The following is a 23,786-nucleotide window of genomic DNA, read 5'->3' on the forward strand; positions in this document are numbered from 1 at the left end:
CTGGCCTCCCCCATGCCCCTCCAGGGCGGCGGGGCACAGCCGGCCTCACCATGGTCAGCACCACGGGCTGCTGGGGAATATCTGCTCCGGCACCTGGAGCACCTCCTCCCCCTCCTTCTCCGCTGACCTTGGGGTCTGCGAAGTTGTTCCTCTCACATCTTGTGCTCTCTGTCACTCTGCTGCAAAAATCTCTTTTTTGTTTTTTTCCCCTTAAACATGTTATCCCAGAGGTGTTACCGACATCACTGATGGGCTCGGCCTTGGCCAGCAGCGGGTCTGTTTCGGAGTCAGCTGGCATTGGGTCTGTCAGACACAGGGGAAGCTTCCAGCAGCTTCTCATAGAAGCCACCCCTGTAGCCGCCCTGCTACCAAAATCTTGCCATGCAAACCCAATAGACCTATTTACAATAACTTGATCAATCTTTTAAAATAAGCATTACTGTTGGCCTGTTATTGAAAGCATTTCCATATTTAATTTTCAGCTGTTCATATTTTTTCAGGATTTCTCTATAACAAAGTCTCTCTCATATTTTTTTAACAGAGATATCTGACCATCCCAGACCTAGTATTTGCTACAACCAGAGACTGAAATGGTATGACTGGAGCTTTAAATAATTCGGCTTTGGCAGCTTCATCATTTTCTGAGAACTTGGAACGGAATTTGGGGTCTGCTTCTGCACTATCCTAGGTTATAATGCCATCCTTGCCTAATGAGGGAGGTATGATAGTCTTGGATTTTTAATAAAGCTTATTAATTATTCAGTATGCTTGTACTCCTGAGTTGCAACAAGGTAAATGTTTGTATTTTTAGTTCATTTGTATGTGTTATTTGAGATATAAAGATGTTGATAGTTACCACATTATTTTTCAAAGATAACCATGGAACTGCTCCTCTGACTTTGAGTTCGGAACTACCCTATCAAAGCACAATTAAAAGAAAAGTCAGAAAGAAGAAGAATGGAGTCATCACTGCAAATGTTGCTGGCACAAAATATGAAATTGGTAGGAAGTTACATATTTTGTTTTCTTCTAATAGCTATTGACATGAGTGAATTACTCTTTAATGGGGTGAATTAATGGACTTTACACCATCCTGACAGTGAGATATTTCCAAAGGATTTTCTTTTGTAAGAAACCTTTTTTTTTTTTTTTTTTGGTAGCGTTGATTTGGTGGCTTTGAACACTGTGCATCTGTTACTCCCCATTTCTTACTCAGGCAAGGGCCTTGAAATGCAAAAACATAAGTAATCAAAAAGGCCTTGGAAAAACCCTCTAATTATGAATTATGTATGTGTTTGGAAGTTTACTTAAAGCCTTGAAAGATGACCAGTGTAAATTTAATGTTAAATACTCTAATTATTATACAGAGTTTTCTCAATAGAATCTACTAATGTTTTGCATTTTGATGCTTGGGGCTACTTCAGAAAAATCTTTCTCCTAGAACCTGAGTTATGCCTAGCACATAATAGGTCTTTTCTCTTTTTTTATGTTAAAATAATATATATATTTGCATTTGTAACTGCTGTACTTTGTCTAAGGAGGCACTCTTGTCCCCTGTCTGCAGTGACACTTACAGTCATCACTGATTTAAAATTAACATAGGTGACAGCCAAGATTAAGTCTAAAAGCTGTGCAAGGGGACTTTAATAGATGATTGTGGAACACCCTGAAGCTCTTTGCAGTTCCCATCAGTCGTTGTGCTCTGATTCCAGCCTCAGTAGAAGGTGCTGTAACATTGCAATGACATGTTTGCAATAGACTGATGGAAATACGGCAAGATAAATAATAGCTTGCATGATAACATTGGTCTCAGACAAAGGGTTGGATATTGTAAGAGTATAAAATCTTAATCAGTTTTTAAAATTTTGAAAATAAATCTATTTTAGAGATTCAAAAAACTCCTTAAGTATGTGATTTCTCCATAGTACGTGTAGTAATACGAGAAATGGGATTTGTGAAAACACGCGATGAAGATGAAACAGCTAATCTTATATGGAGTGATTCTGCTGTGCAACAAGAAAAGATTGCTGAACTTCGGAACTATCAGGTAGAGTGGTAGTTAGAGTTTCTGGCATGTTTCAGTAAACTGCTTCACACTGAAATGTTCAGTAGTGTGTTACTTCTGGTCAGTTACATCTGTATGGAGAGAAAAAACCACAAACTACAAAACACCACCACCCAGACAACAATGAGGCTATACCACTACACATTGTAAAATCCTATTCTCTTTTCCAGAGTTATTTATTCATACCACTTGGAATCTGGTGTTAAAATATTTGGGTCTGTTCTTTCATGCTTTTGTCTGCCTATTGGGTGTTGTGAGTGATCAGAGTTTGAAAGAAGATGCAAAACATCATTTATAAGTTGCTCATAAGCTTTTAAGCAGTAAGTTAACAAGCAGAGCTCTCTCCCCAGTTTCTGTGAATAAATAATTTCTTTTTTACCATTACCTTCTGATAGCATCTTTGTTCCTAGATAGCTTTGTGAATAAGAGTATGATAGCCTCCTTTCATGTCTGAAATGAAATCCATGGGCATTCTCATGTTGTTGGAGGAGAATACAACTTACTGTATCTGTAGTATGGCTAACAATACATAGTATAATGTAAGAAATCATCTTAAATAATTTAAACGTAACACTAATTCTGTTTGCCTGAGCATGCAGTTGAATGTTTTAAATGATTGTATTAGGTATGCCAGAAAAACTAAAACGTACCAACTAACTAACTTTTTTTTTTCCTTCCTCAGAGAATCAACCATTTTCCAGGAATGGGCGAGATCTGTAGAAAGGATTTTCTGGCAAGAAACATGACTAAGTAATCTTTCTTTTAATATTAAGAAGCTTTTCAACCGTAATATATAATGCAGTACAACACTCAATTATTGCTTGTAGGATTTGTTTATTTTTAGTAAGAGGTTATGAGAGGACCAAGAATAATTTCTGAAGTTCCTTAGTAACTTTGGCTTTAGTCCTGGGTCTGTAGCATTGGAGTGGACTATTGTATCTCTCCAACTGACTTCAGTGGAAAATAATGTGCTATCTGTCTCTGTCTATGCATTACAGAATGTAGGAGAGCCTTAAATTATTGTATAATAGTCTTAATACATAATACATCCCGGCATATATCCTGCATTTAGAACAGAAAAAATAACTAGTATGTGGATGGATATTATTTGTTTAAAGTATTTAATGACTGTATTTTTGTGTATATCAAATTTAAAAAATGTGAAACATCTTACTGTGCACAATGCCGAGATTGCGCATATTATAGATAAGATGGGAATAAAGTCACTGATAAGATATCTCTGGGTCAAACATATCTATGTTGTGACTTCACTTAGTATCAGTAGATATAGCAGGGTTTTAATCAGTCTGGTTTTCGTAGTACTAGCTTCAAAATTCAATAATTGTATTCATAGTTTATAAAAATCAAAATGATACACCTTGAGACTGCTTGTGAAATGGACAGATATATGTGAAATCACACATTCTTCTTCTTCTTCTTCTTTTTCTTTTACTTCTACTTTTGTTGTTACACTCATTTCACCCTTCCATTTAATACAGGCTGTTGGGAATGGAGAAATCACAAGCCTGTTGCAATGTATGGTTGGACAGGCTCTTGTCTGTAGAGTGGAGGATTTTGTTCCATACATCTGCTGTGCTGTCTTGAAATTTGTTTGAACAGAATAGTGCAGAAACACTTGTTCTTTTCTCTTGCTTTGCTGCTGCATGCAATGCTTTCTATTCCTGTTACTGACTTGTACAGAATAGCTGTGGGTTTCGTCCTGTTGAGAGTTCAGGAAACAACTAGTGAGAATTGGTGAAGAGTAGACAAGTGCTTCTTCTTCTTTTTCTTTTACTTCTACTTTTGTTGTTACACTCATTTCACCCTTCCATTTAATACAGGCTGTTGGGAATGGAACGAAAGAACAAATCTACTGGAGTCTTAGAGGCAAATGCTATTCTTAAGGAATTGCTCCTCGGGAATTTTTCATACAGCCAGTATTCAGGCTCTCTCAATCACAGGGCAATGTGGTTTTAACACGCAGAAGGGTGGAAGGGAGCGGTGTAATATGTAGCATGTGTACTATGAAAGGAGACAACCCAGCACAGGTGTAGGGACACAGTGTCATGAAATGGATAGAAGCAGGAAAAAAAAACAGGCACAAGCATCGTTTTCAAGGCGAATAATCATATCATAGAAAAGAAAAAAATAATAGATGCCATTGTAGAGCCAACTAGATATTAATTTCTTGAAATAGTCTCTTAGATGAGGTCTCCTCATGTGAAGGATAAGTGTGGTTACAGAAGGAATACAGTAAGTGGGGGAGAAGGTGTCCAGGATGAATGGGAAGGGGAACAGACCCATGTATGAGATGGTCTTTTTTGCAGCACCTTTGTTGTTTATGTTTAAACTGTTTGTGAACTGATCACGGAGCAAGAATTGTTCTCATCCATACCTACCCCCTAACCTCTGTTCATACTCGAAGAGTCAGAGAATCTTGAAACCTGGGCAGTGGAACCTGCGTTATTAGAGTGACAAGTCATGTCTTTACTAACCTACGTTTTGTTCAACACCTTTTATTATTTTGCAGAGAAAGCACTCTGAGAAACAAGAGCACAGTCTTACCACATCTGTGAGCTAAAATAACACTCAGAAGAACAATAACATACTGTTTAATTCTCAGACCTCCTGCTAAGGACTGCAAAAGCTAAAGGCTGGAGCAGAACAGTGAGGAAGTGGTTACCCACAGTAGTGGGTAGCAGATGTGCCGGAAAATAGGGCTATTGTAATGAATAGGTCTTGATTCCACAAGCTACTTGATGATGTTCCTAAGCCATTTCTGAATAGGGCCATGCGGGGAAAGAACAGAGCTGAATTATTTTGTTGAAAGTTTTAGTGAGCATCAGAATTTGTAAACATTGGTTAAGTATTCTGCTTTGCATTATTAAGAGTTTGTAGTCTACCCCGTTATGCATAAATAGAAAAGGGCATGTAGAACTGAGGTACTTGCAGTCACAAAATAATACATCCAGAAAACCATGAAGTATTGAATAGGGAGCATGTGTACTGAAAGCTGTGAGGAAGTTAAATGGCATTTCTTTATCATATAGCATTTCACGATGCATATGATAAGGAATTTGGAGAGGGATAGAAACTAACACAGAAATTGCTTTATGCCTAAAAATAGGATAATTTCTGCCTAGATAATCTATCTAGTTAGCAAGGTAATAACAGCTCTAAATCATAAAATCATAGAATGTTTAGGTTGGAAAAGACCTTTGTGATCAAGTCCAACTGTTAACCCAGCACTTCTAAGTCCACCACTAAACCATGACCCATGACATCTTAAATACATCCAGGGATGATGACTCCACCACTTTCCTCAGCAGCCTGTTCCGATGTCTGATAATCCTTTCAGTGAAGAAATATTTCCTTATATCCAAACTAAACCTCCTCTGGCACAACTTGAGGCTGATTCTCTTGTTCTATCATTTGTCACTTGGGAGAAGAGGCTGACACCCACCTCTCTGCACTCTCCTTCCAGGCAGTTGTAGAGAGTGAAAAGGTCTTGCCTGAGCCTCCTTTTCAGGTTTAACAACCCCAACTCCCTCAGCTGCTCCTCACAGGACTTGTGCTCCAGACCCTTCCCAGCTCTGTCGCCCTTCTCTGGACATGCTCCAGCACCTCAATGTCTTTCTTGCAGTGAGAGACCCAAAACTGAACACAGTATTTGAGGTGCAGTTTCACCATTGCCCATTAAAGGGGGAGAATCACTTCCCTAGTCCTGCTGGACACACTGTTTGATGCAGGTCAGGATGCCATTGGCCTTCTTGGCCACCTGGGCATGCTGCTGGCTGACCTGGCACCCCCAGCTCCTTTTCCACTGGGCAGCTCTCCAGCTACTTGTTCCCAAGCCTGTAGCATTGCAGGGGGTTGTTGTGACCCAGGTGCAGGACCACCACTTGGCCTGATTGAACCTCATACAATTGGCCTTGGCCCATCGATCCAGCCTGTCCAGATCCCTCTTCAGAGCCTTCCTGCCCTCAGGCAGATCAAATCTCTGGCCCAACTTTGTGTTGTCTACAAACTTGCTGATGTTGCACTCTATCCCCTCATCCATGTCATCAGTAAGGGCATTAAACAGAACTGGCCCCAACACTAAGCCCTGGGGAACATCACTGGTGACTGGCCACCAACTGAATTTGACTCCATTCACCACCACTTTTTGGGCCCAGCTGTCCAGCCAGTTTTTTACTCAGTGAAGAGTATGGCTCCCAGCCATGGGCAGCCAGTTTCTCCAGGAGGGTGCTGTTGGAAATGGTATCAAAGGCTTTACTAAAGTTCAGGCAGACAACATCCATAGCCTTTCCCTCATCCACTAAGAGGGTCACCTTGTCATAGAAGGAGGTCATGTCAGCCCAGCAGGACCTGCCTTCCATAAACCCATGCTGACTGGGCCTGATCACCCGGTTGTCCCGTATGTGTCACGTGATGGCACTCAGGATAATCTGGCCCATAACCTTCCCTGGCACTGAGCTCAGACTGACAGGCCTGTAGTTCTCCACATCCTTCTTCCGGCCCTTCTTGTAGATGGACACCACATTTGCTAACCTCCAGCCAACTGGGACCTCCCCGCTTAGCCAGGACTGCTCATAAATGAGTGAAAGCAGCTTGCTGAGCACTTCCACCAGCTCCCTCAGTACCCTTGGGTGGATTCCATCTGCCCCCATAGACCTATGTGTGTGTCTATGTGGTGTAGCATGTTGCTAACCATTTCCCCTTGGATTATGGAGGCTTCATTCTGCTCCCTCTCCCTGTCTACCATCACAGGGGGCTGGGTATCCAGAGAACAACTGGTCTTGCTATTAAAGACTGCAGCAAAGAAGGCATTAAGTACCTCAGCCTTTTCCTCATCCTTTGTCAGTATGCTTCCCCCACATCTAATAAATGATGGAGATTCTCCTTAGCCCTCCTTTTGTTGGTAATGTATTTCTAGAAATGCTTTCTATGTTTTTTTTACAGCAGTAACCAGATTAAGTTGTAGTTGGGCTTTGGCCCTTCTGATTTTCTCCCTGTATAACCTCACATCATCCTTATAGTCCTCCTGAGTTGCCCTCCCCTGCTTCCAGAGGTCATAAAATCTCCATTTTTTCCTGAGTTCTAGCCAAAGCTCTCTCTTCACCCAGGCTGGTCATCTTCCCCACTGGCTCATCTTCTGGCACATGGGGACAGCCTGCTCCTGTGCCATTAAGATTTCCGTCTTGGAAGAATGGCTGGCCTTGATGGACTCCTTTGCCCTTTAGGACTGCCTCCCAAGAGACTCTGTCAGCCAGTCTCCTAAACAGGCCAAAGTCTGCCCCCTGGAAGTCCAAGGCAGCAGTTCTGTTGACCCCCTCCTAACTTCTCTGAGAATCGGAAACTATCATTTTGCGATTGCTATGCCCAAGGCAGCCTCCAAACATCACATCACACACAAGTCCTCTATCCTCTGCTTATCTCTAGTGAGGCTGGTTTTATCCCTTTCCCCTTTCAAATCCAGTTTAAAGCCCTTTCAATGAGCCCTGCTAACTCCTGTGCAAAGATCCTTTCTCGCTTTGGGACAGGCGTACCCCGTCTGTCTCCAGCAGGCCTGCTGTCATGTGACGGACCCATGATCAAAAAACCAAAATCCTGCCAGTGACATCAGGCTCAGAGCCAGGTATTGACCTGATGGCTGTTCCTGTTTCTTCCATCGTTTCCTGCAACTGGAAGGATAGAGGAGAACACTACTTGTGCTCCTAACCCCTTAACCAGTCATCCCAAGGCCCTGAAAAATGCAGTATTTAAATATATAGCAGATCAAGAGTAGTTTGAAAGCATGCATGAATTACGAATTATGCTATCTATTTATGATTTTTAAAACTTTTTCCGAATATCTGGTGGCTTTCATCAAAACAGATTTGTAAAAACAACAGTTACAGCGAAGCGGCAGAAGCACTGAACCTCATACAGTATTTCAGGACTACTATAGCTATTGTGGTTTCTACAGAGTGTTGGGTAGTTGGCTAAACAATTTGGTGACAGTGTATCTATTATACCAGTAGGGCTTGGATCCAGTCCGAGACTTACAGATGTGGTTGGCAGCTCTGTTTTTTCCGTTAGTATTTGAGCCATTTATAGAAAAACTGTCTTACACTGCATTAGGATAATTACGTAGGCTCATAGTAGAAGTGAAAAATTTAAATTATATTTTAATTCTCTTTTACATTTAAGTTATCCTGATAACTATCAGTTTTCCTTACAAATGTAGAAGTATACATAAATCTGTAATTAATTAAAAAGTATTAAAATTCATCATAGTGCCAATTTTGAAAAAATCAGAGTTGGGGAACTTCCTGTGTCAGTTAATTTCTCACTTTCTCTCCACTCACTTTCTATTGGTCTGTGGATATTGTATTTTAGATGTGTCCCCGCTGTGTTACGGAGTATAGAATCCTGGAATCACAGAATGGTTTGGCAGGGACCTCAAAGACCATCTAGTTCCAACCCCCTGCCATGGGCAGGGACACCTTCCACTAGACCAGGTTGCTCCAAGCCTCATCCAGCCTGGCCTTGAAGACAGCCAGGGAGGGGGCAGAGTATTTTTGAACTAATCTCATATGAAGTTATATAGGAAGTTCCAAGTATTTGGAGTACCTGGAGCAAGCTAGCTGCACCAGTATTTAATGCATCAATGACTAAATTTATTCTGCTGGGAACTGTGGGATACTAGTCTGCATCGTACCAGCAAGTCCACATTGCTCTTATAACTTGGCTGCCAACCAGTATTAAAGGTACTTTGTTTAAAGCTAACCCATATGTATCTAGGCTATATTGCCGGTCTGGTGTGGGTATATGCTTCCTATCTGCCAGATACACAGCTTTGGGTGATGGATACTTTTACTAACTAAATTCTCTGCCATTTTTCCTCTTCTGTTGCCTTTTCTGCATTCAGGCAAAAGATGTATAATATGAGACACGCACACTACCGCAGCTCCCACAGCTATTAAAGCAGGGAGATCAGGACCTTCCTAAATCCTTTAACCAGATTATTTCAGAGATTGTTACCTACGATATCTTAACCCTATTTTTGTTTTAGTTCCTCTGTTTTTCCCCCCTTGTCATGCTTTGCATTTCTTTGCTTTGTTTTGACTAAATAAGGTGCTCAGGGAATCTCAATGTCAATATGCTGGTACCAAACACAAATTCAGGCTTCTGTTTTGCCCTGTGTTGGAGGTGCATGAGCAGTTGCTTTGCCTTTGCCAAAGTAGATTTACTACAATTCCTTACTTTTGGAATTCCTTCAAAAGACTAGAAAGAAAACCCTCTTGTAAAATTACTTCCATTTGAATTTTAACTTCAGTCCTTGTTATCAATATTTTTTGCACCTTTGAAGAAACCCCTAGGATATCCCAGGGCCTGTTAGGTTTGGGGTTTTTTTTGTGTGTGTGTGTGTTGATCCTCATACATCCCCAAATACAAACCAGTATGAAACTTGCCAAATATCCCCACCCCTCCCAAGTAGGAAAAATAAAGGATTCCAGGAATCCAGGAGTCTATTAAGTAGGAAAAGATCTATAATCATGTGGTCTATTGTAAGTTTAATATGTTTAAGAATAGGTATTAAATCATATGAGTAACTGAACAAAAACTGTAACAGCAGAGATGGATGCAAAGAAATGAGATGGATGCCAACAACATTAATAAGCAAATACAATATGATAATAAGCAAAAATGCACAAGATGATAGTCTGTTTTTGTTGTTCTTATAGTATGTATATGTTATTGAGCTCTCACTGTTCTTAAACAGCTGCAGAAGCTTGCTTTCATATTACAGCATTTTGCTAAAGAAGTTTCCTTGTCAAATTATTGTAAGTGCTTTTTAATCCTGAGGATTGATACATCAAAGTAATTAAAAGATTTTAACTCAATTACACTTTTTTGCAGAATGATCAAGAGTCAGCCTCAGGAGTATAGTTTTATTCCTCGAACATGGATCTTCCCTGCAGAATACACACAGTTTCAAAACTATGTAAAAGAACTGAAGAAGAAACGAAGACAGAAAACTTTCATAGTCAAACCAGCTAACGGTGCAATGGGACATGGGTACGTTGCATGTTAACTTCAGTCTTCTTACACTTTAAAGGTGAAATCCAGTGGTATTTACACATTCACAGAAGCTGTGTATTACTAAGGAGTTTGTAGTGAAATATATATGATCAGTCTAAGAAAGTTCATGTATTGGACAAGGGCTTAACAAGCAGAAATAGCTAAAATATAAAGCTAAATTAAAGTGGAATTTTAATGTTCTGAATGTGGCATAATTGGAAAATGCATTTTGTGATGAGGCTCAAATAATTCTTAAGATCAGGATTATTTTTTTCGGAATTTATCTAAAGAATATATTTATTGATCTGTCATGCTTATGTGGTGAGATTGTATTGGGCATAAATGGCAGGTTTTGGTGGTTGGGGGCTGCAGGCCTGTCACTTGTGAGAGAAGATCAGGATCTTCTGCAGCTCTGACATGCATCCACACAACCCATTGCGTGCCAGAACTGCAGCCAGTTGGAGAAGCACACACATGTTTAGGAGTGGCAGGCATGAGGTGTAGGAGAAATAGAGGAGACACTGTTGGGGATGTGGCTGGAGGTGCACTCATGGAAGGAGGTGACACCCATGTCGGAGGAGGGCACCCCTGAAGAGACTGCAACGAGCAGTTGAAACTCTTTTTTGCCTGTGACATGGCTGCACGCTAAAAAGCAAAGAGATAAATACTGCATTTTCATTCTTAACTCTTTTCTTATATTTAGATATTTCAGTTTTATTGCTTTTAACACCAATTTGGATTATACAGTATAATGAGGCTCTTAGTTATTAAAAAATGCATCAGCATTACTGTAAACCCCTCAAACTTTTCCATTTCCTTATTCTTCAGTCCTTTTGATAAGGACAATGATAATCTGAAGGGAAAGGTAGCACCATATTTCAGAGAAATACCTGGAAAGTACTTCAGTATATTAGGAGTATTCAGCACCAGAACACTGAAATGTATCATAAGTAATGGAGGGTAAGATTAAGGCAACAAAGCTATGGTAATTCAGGGTTAATAATGAGATACACTGAAACATATTAGCTATTTAAATTATTTAAAAGTCTGTGTAGATAAGGACTGCCAATTTATAGTCTGTATATAAACCATTTTTCATTCTGATGTGGGGAAACTGGAATAGACAAACACTGGACTTTGTGTATGCCATCCTGAGTTGTACTGATCAGTCCTGCTTTGCAAACATCATTGCTGTCAGTTAGCACTGAAAGTTCTTTGCAACCTGTACCTGGGACAGAAGTTGTAACAAAGGCTGGGGGTCTATTTTTAGAGCTGCTCGAGGAAGAATAATCACGAAAGCTGGAGACTGGACATTCTGCCAAACAATTTCGAAGTGTAGAGTGAACCCATTATTACAAATTGTTGAATCAGAGGAAGGAGAAAGTTATTTTGAAATGGTTTGTTGCCTTTTTTCATCCAGTGAAGCACCATAAAGGACAGGAAACCAACAGCTGAGTAAGCGCATGGCACTTCTGTCTGTCATACAAAACAGATATGTCTCTTTCTCCAGGTAGACTTTAGCCTGACTGCCTGGCTGGGTGACCATGAAAATGAGTTTCGAAGAGTAATGTCATGTTCCATGTTTTAAAATAACTTCTGTTTTTACCAGGATCTCTTTAATAAGAAATGGAGAAAAGTTACAAGCTCAGGATCACTTGATTGTTCAGGAATATCTTGACAAACCATTTCTTATGGAAGGCTACAAGTTCGATTTACGTGTGTATATTCTTGTAACCTCCTGTGATCCTTTGAAAGTATTTTTATATCATGATGGACTGGTGAGAATGGGCACGGAAAAGTATCATCCCCCCAGTGACTCAAATTTGGTAAGTTGGGATTCATTCCAATTTATTGTTTATGTATGTAGAATTTTACCTGTGTCAGGTTTGGAGGAGGTAAAGTAAGTTGTGACATGAGGTTTAGTGTGATATTAATCTGGCTGAATTTTTGCATTGTCATTGAAGAGAAAAAAATTAAAGATATTGAACTTGTGCTTCTCTATAAAAATCACAAGTATAGATGTATTGTTGTTGATGTATAAAAATTTTATATGACCTTGCATGTATGTATGCTAAACAATTTAAATATTTCCTACAAGAAAGCAAAGGATATCAATTATTGACATTTCAACCCAGAAAAAACAAAGTAAAGAAAATCACTTCAAGACCCGTTACAGTGCTTTTATATTTATCTGAGATCAGTTTGCAGTGGGGTGGGGTTGAGGATAAGGTTTATCTCCTGCTAGATCATTGTGTAACAGCCCTGAAGTTTAGAGTTCAGCTGTGGATGCTGCAGCATTTCAGCCATTGTGTTGGGAACCTATGCAAAAACCAGAAAAACAGCAATACAAAGACCAGTGCGTGAGAGTGGGCACTGGACTCCCTGAAGGTGAGGGGTCTGCTGCTGGTGCTGTTTGGCAGTGACGGCTTCAGCAGGGAAAGGAGTATGTACTTGGCCACTTTAGGATGATACAGCGGGGCTGCCTGCAAACTTGCAAAGAACCAAGAAATGGTAAGGGACATGCTGAAGCTTTTGGAGACTTCAATGCTCCTGGTCACTGGAGGATTCCCCTCCATCTTCCCCTCTGAGAGGTGTAACACCTCCCTTCAGGCACAGACCAAAATGCAGATGTCTGATCAGAAAGTAGATTTGAAGCACTGGAAGTCTTCAGTCTGTTTGAGATTCTTACACCTCTCTCTGTGCTCTGTTGCTACTGTATCTTTCCATTTCCATACCATGTACTTTTAGAGCCAATTCAGTGTAATTATGCGACACACAACACATGGAGAGTCTTTTTCCAGACTTGTCACTAAAATTGTGACTGTCCCTTGATGCTCCTTTGAAGAATGCAGGTGTAATTTGGAGTCCAGTTCAAATGGTGTATTTGAAAGAGTTCCAGTATTGTATTTGGAATAGTTTGCTTTTAATAGTTTTTTACTGTTATTAATCTCAGCATTAGCAGCACTGAAATACACTCTGAGTGGATAAACAGAACAGGCAGTTGCTTCTGTTCTCTCACAACTGTTCATGTTGTAGTTTGTCTGTTGTAAGAAATAACCTGGTTTATCACTAATGATACTGTTCTTTGGATGACATTGTTCCACAGTGACATTGCTCCAGATAACTTCAGACTAAAATTAGTTCAGGTGTTTAACAAATGTTCTAAAAACACTCTCATTTTTTGTAGTCTGAAAATTAATTGCTTTTGTCTGAAAAGATTTGAGTTTTATGGAAAGATGACGTTTATAACAACTCAGAACCAGTAGGTTTCAGAATGATTCTCAAAGCAGTAATTGGAAGCTATGGGAGAAATTCATTACTTGTAGCGCTAATACAATATATTGTTAACTAGTCTGCAATTAAGTTGATAGGCTTTTTTTATTTCATGAAGTTTTTTTAAATGTAACTAAGTGTAGTGAGATAAACGGCAGTGTAAGGCATGTGTTCTCTATTGACTATCTTATCAAAAAGGAATTGGAACAGAAGGCTTATGGTCATCTTAGAACTTCAGCTACACTCAAGGAATCAAACATGACAGAGAACTGTCACTGTGATGAGGACAGCCATCACAGAAAGCTGAAAATATGTACTGAGAGATAATGTAAATGTAATAATGATGATTTATAAATCGGCCTTGGAAAGGTTTGGGTTTTGTGTTTGGTTTTTTTTTTTTTTTTGAATGCAACTGGTAACATGAGTCTGTTACTGGTGGTGCATATCTTGAAATTTACCTTCCTCTGATGTATGGCTAAAAGCCATTCAAAAATGAGGATTTTTGGCAGATATCAACATGGCAGATAAGTTTATATGTAAAAAAATATTGTAAAGTATCACTATCATGGAACATTTTTCATAAATAAACTACAGTGAAGACTGAAATGTGGGATTGTCTGTGGAACATATGCCAGAGTATTTTTTAGCACTTTTAAAGTAGCACTTCAAAATACCATCTTTATTGTTTGCTTCCTGTGGAATGTAATCATTCTGTAAGTTATGATAATTGCTCTTCACTTTTTTAGGTAGCTGTTTACATACAGACCTGTAAAAATGGTGGATATATTATGTAGCCTAACGAGATGTTGAGTCGTAGATGAATTGACTGTAACTGGCTTAAATACGAGCACAGGTTTTGTTTTAAGAAGGTTAGAACATTCAGTAGATGAAATCTCCAAGAATCAGAAACACTACATCTGCACATACTGTGTTGGCAAATATGAACTGTTTGTCTATGTCATTATTGATTTAACATATTTTTTTTCGTTTCATTATTTTGAATTGACTATTCTAGAGTGGTAGTTAAGGATTTTTTAATGTCTTTTCTCCCTTTTTTTAGAGTCAATTGTATATGCATCTGACTAACTACTCTGTCAATAAACATAATGAACACTTTGAACGGGATGAAACAGAAGACAAAGGAAGCAAACGCTCCATAAAATGGTTTACTGAGTTTCTGGAAACAAATAATCTAGATGTCTCCAAATTCTGGAGTGATATTTCGGTAAGATAAAACTGATACGCTTTTCTTTATTATGTGCATATGTATTCTTAGAAAATTAATTGCTTCTCCCATCCACTTTACTAGAGTGTCCAGCATGATTTTTATTAATGACTTTATCAATCCAAATGCTCAGCAATGCATGCCACAAAAGACATACTATAAATGATAATTATGTTTTATACGAGACTAAATTCGGAGTTTGATTATAATTTTAATGTTAACCTTCTGCTGAGGGACAAAAGCCCTTTCAAACACTTTCATATATAATATGATACGAAGAAATGATCCCATTTAAATTCTTGGAGGCTTTTCTACAGTGTAATCTCAATTTTATGTGAGAATATTTACAGAACTGTAGTCAGTCTTGTATATATCTGTGTATTTGAACCTGCACCACAGAAGTTAGTGGTAATTTTACAGGTGTCTTTAGGTGAGGAATAGGCCTAAATTGTTAGAGGAGCTTAGGCATCATCTGTACATATGATTCTGAGAATATTTGTTGAAAATTGTATTGCAAAATGAAATGGGTGAATATTGCTATACTGTGTTTCCAATATGCCTTTAGTATTTAAGTTATTACCTATCTAAAAGTATGTATGTACTATGGAAAATATTACAATATACTCTAGAGTTATATAAAAAAATCTATCTGTGACTCCATGGGAATACTTTTACTTATTATAGACCATTTATTTGGTATTTTAAATATTTTTTTTTGGTAGATACTTGAATAAAATTTAGAAGATTAAAGTATGAAACACATCAGTTCAATATATACTGGTGTCTTCTCTCCTGATGAATTTTTCTGAAAAAAATCCCTACAGGAGTTAGTAGTGAAGACTCTCATAGTTGCAGAGCCACATGTTCTTCATGCTTATCGCATGTGCAGGCCAGGGCAAGCACCAGGAAGTGACAGCGTCTGCTTTGAAGTCCTGGGATTTGATATTCTGCTGGACAGAAAGCTAAAACCATGGCTTCTAGAGGTAAACCTCTTTAAACAAATACAAAGTAAATTTTGAAGAGTAAAGTTAACTAAAGCCCAACTGACCTGTATCTGTGTAAGAAAATCTGTGCATTGCAGAAGTACTGTTGTTGAGTACATAGGTGGTGTTTTTTCTGCAGCATCAATATGGAAACACTTCCTTGCAGGGATTTTTGGAGACTCAGTTGAAGGTAATTGTCTTTCTGGAGGAATGTTGCATTTCAGATGTTTTTGAAAGTTTTAATGTGAAATACCACGTTAATTTGTTGTTACTGTAGCTGAAGGACTTTGTTTATCGCAATTGGGTCCTACATAGACTTCCTTCATCAGTATGACCCTGTATATGTCTCTAGCAACTTTTGTGAATGTATGGTCTTAATTTTCTTTTCTCCGGATATGTGTTCTTTTCCTCTCCTGTGGCCTTTAAAAGCACCCACATAGACAGAGGAAACTGATTCAGCATACATGAAATGCTGTCAAACAATTGGTGTGAATGGACTGGAAGAAATGTTTCTCCTCTGAGATGTTACTGGTACAGTTAAGTTTAAGTGGTGCTTGAACACATTTTCAACCAGGATTGTTTGAGGTTTGTCTATTGTGTCTCTTTAATTCCACTACTAATAACACATACATGAAGTTCACTTGTCTCTTTTTCAGATGTCTTACATCATTATGTTAACTGGTTGGGAGGCTTACAGCTGGAGGAAAAAAACCAAATTCATTAAAAATCATTCTATTGATTATGAATCATAAATATGATTTGGCTACTAATGGGCAAAATGTACACAATTAATCTACTGAATTATAACCTTGTTCTCAGGCCATTAATACTGTCAACAGTTGTTTTGTCCTGCTTATTTCTCTCGGGGGTTCAGTATAATTTTAATGAGGAAAATATGAATTCCTTCCCTGTTGCCATGCAGACACAGGCGTATTTGCTGGCTTTGGTGTGCTAGCCAAAAGCAGCACATGACATGAACTTAGTCTGTACTACACTGACATCTCTTTTTGTCGAACAAAGCTGACTATCCCTTTGATTGAGCTCTACATTTCCGATGATCAACTCGAGGTTGCCTGTAGTTTGCATATAAGTGTGGCTGGTGAAGTACAGACTGAAGTTGGTCTGTGTATTCATTTTATCCAGACCTGTAGCAAATGGTGACAGACCATTCACCAGAGATGGTGAATCAACCTGTGTAGTGAATCCATTCTGAAGGACAGTCCTCTATCTCCACGGATATTTATCATGCAGTATGGAGACTTTAGGGGCCTTATTCAGCATTTATGATAATGGTCTCAGAGGAAAATCATAGTATCCCAGACTCCTTGTTTGTGAGAAAGCGATCTCATGAAGTAGTAAATGCTGCTCTAGTATTTTGAGTTGCTGGAGAATACTTCAAGACTTGGAGTTGTGTACTGCTTATTATTGTTTTTTTTAAATATAGAAGTCTATTTATTTCCTTTTCTGCTTGTGGTGATATAGGTATCCTTCAACTTATTTTGCCAGATATTGAACTGAACTGACAGAAATGTTGAACTTTGAAATGTAGTAATTAAGTTACTCATCCACTGATTTTTACTGTGCTTGTTCATGTTTTTTGCAGCACTCTCGGAACAAACACACAGTATGTATATATAGGCACACAGTATGGACACTATATGTAGTGTGGTAAAGCTCAAATATGCAGTGTATATATATATATACTATACATAATATACAATGTGTGTGTATATATATATGTAGATATAGTTTAGGTTTCTTTTTCACTAAAACAGTTCTGGCTTCTTCCCCAGCTTTCCACTATTGTCTTTTTCAACCATTTCCCTCTTGCCAAACCCCGCTTAGGGCAGTGAATCATTCTTTCTAACAGTGGTAACAGATACTAATCACAAGGCCCTGAATGTTCCCAGTGTTATGGGAAAATTGCCAAAAGAGGATTAGGATGGTAAGTCTGGTTTCATGTTTCTATAGCTGACATACCTTTTCTGTTATAAAGATAGCTTAATAAGCTATTATAAGAAATAAATTGTGCAACATTATAATGACTCTGCTTTCCTTAGATGACTTTGTTTATATTGCCCTGATGCGATGTAGCTGCCCTGCTCCGTGATGCTACTGAACTTCCGGAACCTTCTACTGATGTGAGGGCTGTGGGAAATGCATGATTGCCATCTTGTGGCACCAGATGTTTCTGGCAAGCATCTGTGCAGTCCCAGCAGCCTCCATCATTTCTGGGCAGCAACAACTACCTAAGCCTTCCTTCTGTTCCCAGAAAATCCAGTTTTACTCTTTTCAACCAAAATTTTCAAGCTAGGTTATTTTATGTACATAGGAAAAACATACATTGAAGTTCTTGGATGGAGCCTAACCTTATTCAACTTCATTATATCCATTTGGGATCACAAAGTTGTGATCCTTGGAGAAAAAGATCACATTTTAATAACTGCCTCAAGTGCAGGGTGCCCAACTTCCCTTGTCATTTATGTGGGTGAGAGAAACTCACCTTAAATACAGATACACAACTTTATTATTTAGTGTAACTGAACTAGCAAAATCTATTCAAAACTTTGTTAAAAGGACTTTGGAGATCTTAGGCCAAAGTGTCCAGTTACAGCTAATTCCTATTAATAAAGTAGCTAAAGCTCACATACACAAGCTTTCTGGTATCTACTCCTTTCTCTTCTGTTATGCTTACCCTGCCTCTGCCCCTGGAGATCCAAAGGCCAGCAAGGGGCTGGAGAAGTCCACTTCTCAAAAAAAAAAAAAAAAAAAAAAAAGATGGGTAGGTGGTTATAGCACATTGTCAGTGTCTTGTGTTCTTCACGAGGAATAAAAACACTGTTGGTGGTGAAGGTCTCTTCCTCTTTGCTCTTAGCTTCACTTAGGGTTGATTTTATTCATTTGCTGCCACTGTCCACTTACTGGCTGTTCATCACTGTCCATTCACTGCTGTACTGGCCAGCAATTTTGCGTTGTTTCCGCAAGTTTTGTCATAAGTGGTTTGTTGTACATTTCTTGGATTCTGCTCTGTATTCTCTTTTGTTATCCCTAAACCCAGTTTTACCTAGTTTCTAAGGCTGCATTCCTGTAGTGAACACTACTTGGCCACCATGATCAGTGTATATCTCAGAGACTCTAGATTTTCAAGGCCTTTGCTATCACAATTTGCTTGTACTTTCGGGGCCCCTCATACAATCCAGTTTTTGCCTACAATCTTTAAGACGTGCCTACCTGATAAAATTACTGGTGTTATATTAACACAACCTAGTCAAGTGTGTGTCCCAATTCTTGGATCTTTGAATTCCAAATAGTTGTCTCTCAGCAGGCAGTTACATACACAGTGCTTTGGTAACCAGTTATTATGAGTACCTGTTGTGACAGTGTCACTGGTAAGTTATCAAGATTGCTTTAAAACACTACTGTGTTCCAGACTAATCAGCAACCATATTTTTTGTCTGGTAACTAGGGATAGCCACATGAAAAATAAGGGACAGTACTTTTCTTTAAGGGTTATTTTATGGGAAAAGCTATTTTCTTAACGTAGTGTTAAGACTATGTTAAAACATAGCCCAAGACTTAAGATTTCTCACCCGTGATCACATTTGACAAAGCAAGACACTTTGTTCCATATAGCCATTATTTAGCCCCTTACATGAGTAAAATTATATGCAGATATCAAACATCTGAATATATAGGGTAATGGTATTTGTGTTACTAGTACTACTTCAACTATAGCCATGAGGAAATACGTATCAAACATATCTCATTGCATTTATGCATCAGCTTTATGAAAAATGGTATCACAGGAACAATTCAAGTGCCAATGAAATGCAATCTTTGTTTGAGATCAAGTTCTGCATCTCAATCAGCAACATGGCTTGTGGAAAATGACCAACGTTCAGCAAAATGAACCAGATTCAGTCACACCTTATCTCTCTCAACATGCTGGGCGTGAGTCAACAATATGTTCTTACCGTGATGTCAGCTCACTGGACCTGCACGTTGATGGCAGTGATCTATTTGGCACCTGTGAGGCCACATCTGGAATATTCTGTCCACTTTTATTCCCCAGAATAAGGGAGAGACCTAGAAAAACTGGGGTGAGTTCAGCAGAAAGTTGCTAAGGTTCTTAAAGGGCTGGAGCACATGCTGTATGAAGCAGAGATGGGTGAACTGGGTTTACTTTGCCTGAGAAGGAAGGGCTTTGTGGGATCTAACTGCAGACCTGAAGTGGGCTTTGGGAGAAGACAGTCAGGCTCTCCTCAGACATGCACCGTGAAATGACTGTAAAATTCAGCAGTAGTGCATAGGGGCGTGATGTAGAAAGATTGCGTGAATGAAGAAAAAGAGAGTAAGAGAAACAAATACCTATGAAATCTTTCTGTGTGGTCTTTTGGGATTTCTCTTATTGTCTTGAAATAGGGAAATATATCCCTTGTTGATGCCCTGATAAATGCATGTAGATGCCCATGCAGAGCAGATGTGCTGCAAATTAATTGTCGGGGGAAAAAACTTAAGCTCTTACCCATACAGAGAACTTAAGGTGAGATTCTGATTGGAAAAGTAACTGAACTGGCATTATGGGCACCCAAATTTGTTATACTTCTGTAGCTTCCACACAGATATAAGCCCATTTGGGTTTTACTGTGGGGCTGGCTGTTGTTCCTTTATAACTGAGAACTGTTAAAAACATATTATGCCGGCTGCATACTGTGTCAGCTTTCCACAGTGCACATGAACTACATTCAAACAGTGGATAGAAGACATTTTGAGTAATTTTATCAGGTACAGACAATCCACTGTGATATTCAGATTGCTCTTAACAGCTACCAAAGTCACCAAAGAGGACTTAAAAGCATTCTGTTTGAAGAAAGCGTTGAACACCTTACACAGTCAGGCATAGCTCTTGGACTGCCATTTGAAGAGTATGGGTATTTATTTTATGAATATCTGCTGGGGAGAACATGATGGGTTTTTTGCTCTGAACAGAATGGAAGCTCAAAGTATTCTGTTTTCTGACATGTTTCAAAATACATTAAAATTTGTAAATTTCAGCTTATTTAAAATACATAGAGAACCAATGAGGTTCTCTACCTAGAGAGCTTATTTTAAATACAATTCATGTTGTTTCTTACTGAAGCACAGTCTGGCAATCTCTGGTGTCAGGCTGAGCAGCCTGCACTGTTATTCTGTTGAGGAGGGCTCACTTCTTATTTTAGTGTTAAGTTATTTGAAGTCCAAATAAGAGTAGTATGAATAGTAATACTATGATAGTTACATTATTGTGTAAAGTAGAATTGTTAATATTATGTCCAGAAATGACTAGTTAATAACTTTAACAAAGGAATTCTGAGCTTTACAAATACAAATTTTATACGTGGGAAATTCCTGTTCTTTTACTGCCAGGAGTCTGTAAAAACATAATAAAACCTGAAAATGCATCTCTATAAAAACATCAGATTTTTCAAATATTCATTGATTTAACTCACATTTTCTTAAAACCTCTGTTGCGGCTTATTGTAAGTTTGAAAAGGAACGATTTATTTGCTTTGTAGATTTGCAACAGAGACCACCTGTTTAACTCATATCCTTCAATAAAAACTGCATGTGTTGCACAAAGCACTTCTGTATCAGGCAGTGAGACAGTGTTAACAAAGGACCGGTGCATAGGCACAGACAATCGGTTAGGTGAGCAGAGAGCACCATTAACACTGCCCTCCCATGGTCTTCAGCAAGGTCAGCATTTCAATTATGTGATGAGTGTGTATGTACTTATGTATAAAAGAGAAGCTGTGAAAGCTCAGTTGCCCCTTGACCCAAGTGTTAAGCAATATTTAGAACCTTTCCAGTCACCGTTAGGAAAAGCAACTGATGAGACTACACATCTCGCTCTCTGGTTCAATCCTTTCCTTCTTTTTAGTTATATTTATTTATAACAAAAAAGACTTCCTTTCAGTGATTTTTCTGTCCAGGCAGCCTGTCCCTCTGCTGTCTTGGAGAGCCATTTTTGGGGCTCTTTATCCTGCTGTCTGCTGGCTTATTCCTCCCTCTGATGCTTGTACATGGGTTCTCTTTGCTCTCAAACAGTAGCGGCAAATCCACTGAGCACACATGACTTTAACTGTCTCAGTACTTGCCTCAGTAGTAACTCCTACTTTTACCACTTTTCCAGTGAATAAAGAGTGAAAAAGACTTCACTTTGATTTAACATATAATATGGTGTTTCTGTGGGCCCAAAGAGCTGGTCTAGCAACTTGCCTCTATTTGGTGGTCGTCTGTTGGGTGAGATGTATCTGGTTGCTGTTTGGGTGAACATGTCATTTACCATTCCAAGTAAACCATAGTTTTACACTAACTCAGCCTGCAGAACTTTCTCATGCGGGGACTTCCCAACGCTTGGTCTGATGCAGGGAGGAAGGAAGTGACATGAAGGTAGGAGTAAGAGAGGTGCAGCACCAATCCTTTCTGGGAGCCTGCAGTCACACTGGACTAGGTTAAATGGGAAACCACACCTGTATGAGGCAGTTCTGTGGTGCTTGAACTGACCAGTGTACCAGCTGCAAGAGCCCTGCCCTCCTCCTGTCCTTTGTTGAAGGCATGGCCCCTGGCCCCTTCCCTGTGATGGCACTAGTGCTTGTAGCAATTATTCCTGAGATGATCAAGGACCAGTGATAAATAATTTTTGGTGAGGTTAATCTTCATGTGGATCACTGGAATCAGCTTCCTCACTCTCTGTGAACTCCAATGCCAAGACAATAAAGTAGGCAGAGTATGACAGCTTGGATTTGTCTTACTTTAAACTGCTATGGAAAACCAGGCTTATTCTTAAGCGACGAAAAAGGAGGTTAGCACTCTCACAATTTGTGAAGTTTAGAAATGAATGATTAGAATGAACTTTATGATTGTCTCTTTTAATAAAAGATCTGCTCAATGATAGCCACTAACACCATTCTGTGTAATAGGATTTTTATGACATATATTTTTTTACTTTTTGAACTCTATTGTTAGCAATTTAATAAAGAACGAGATCCCTTCTAAAACATTCATGCTGTCCTACAGATTGAACAGAGATTAAATCCCTGTTATTGAAAGGATGTAATATTTTATTAAATTGATTTTAGGTTTATAGAGTCATTCATGTAATCTCTCTTTATATTTGAAAGGTCTTTTCAATAGATGTGTGTGACAGGTAGTCGGAAATTTCTTTCCTACAACATACTAATAGGCTGCAGCAGTGGGAGGTGAGAATATGCTCTTTGACTGTTTTGGTAAAGTGAATGCCAGGCTGAAATTTATCCTGTGTCTTGGTGAAGAAGAAAATGGTGTATCTTACACATTTACAGAGTTTAATTTTTGTAAAATCGGGATCCTTTGCAAATGTAACTGGATGGGAGCCTTCACAGGAGGTACTTCAGCTTAATGCTTCTTAATTTAAGCATTACAGATGTGAGGTCCTCTGCTGACAAGTATGTAATTAGGATATATACTGACAAAAAATTGTGCTTACAAGAAATTTGATTAATTTTATGTGCTATATTCAGTGAAATATTACTTATGAAACCAAAGTTGAAGATTTCAGTTGGAGGAGTTAAAAAGTCATATGGACAATTGCTATTGAAAAGTCAGAGAAAATAAAGAAGTTAAAATATCATCACTGGTAAAGCAAATACTTGGGAAATAAAACTTTAATATTTTAAAAATAATAGATGTGAGAAACATTATATTTAAGAGTCTATGTAGAGGAATACTGTGTTTGTTTATTAAGCAGTTTTTGTTTTCTGTGCATTGCTGTATACAACAGATTAGAAAATTTCAAGTTTTGAAGATAATTTTATCCAAACAAACCTGATGCATGACACTGCCATAGCTCCAGAATTAGTACTATAAAATCTGTCATGAGTAGATTAAACCAGAGAGCTGCTAGTTTAAAAGTAGTACTGATCATGGAAGGTATCATGGAAATGCTATGTCACTGAATAAAGAACTGGCTGGACGGCTGGGCCCAAAGAGTGTTGGTGAATGGAGTCAAATCCAGTTGGTGGCTGGTCAGCAGTGGTGTTCCCTGGGGCTCAGTGTTGGGGCCAGTTCTGTTTAATGTCTTTATTGGTGACCTGGATGAGGGGATTGAGTGCAACCTCAGCAAGTTCACAATGGTGAAACTGCACCTCAAATA

At 38.8% G+C, this 23,786-nt stretch overlaps 1 protein-coding gene across 1 annotated transcript in view; it reads left to right on the forward strand.

The window, feature by feature from the left end:
- Nucleotides 1-557: 557 nt before the first annotated feature.
- Nucleotides 558-23,786, forward strand: part of TTLL7 (tubulin tyrosine ligase-like family, member 7) — a gene marked incomplete at its 3' end in the record, with an annotated part of 34,277 nt that continues 11,048 nt past the window's right edge. The window contains 8 exon segments of the mRNA XM_010156102.1: nt 558-719; nt 874-1,002; nt 1,926-2,047; nt 2,748-2,815; nt 9,971-10,129; nt 11,742-11,958; nt 14,466-14,630; nt 15,455-15,613. Of these exon segments, the coding sequence (XP_010154404.1) occupies nt 695-719; nt 874-1,002; nt 1,926-2,047; nt 2,748-2,815; nt 9,971-10,129; nt 11,742-11,958; nt 14,466-14,630; nt 15,455-15,613 (1,044 nt within the window).

This window comes from Eurypyga helias, unplaced genomic scaffold (assembly GCF_000690775.1).
Source record: "Eurypyga helias isolate BGI_N326 unplaced genomic scaffold, ASM69077v1 scaffold1960, whole genome shotgun sequence".
Classification (NCBI taxonomy): Eukaryota; Metazoa; Chordata; class Aves; order Eurypygiformes; family Eurypygidae; genus Eurypyga; species Eurypyga helias.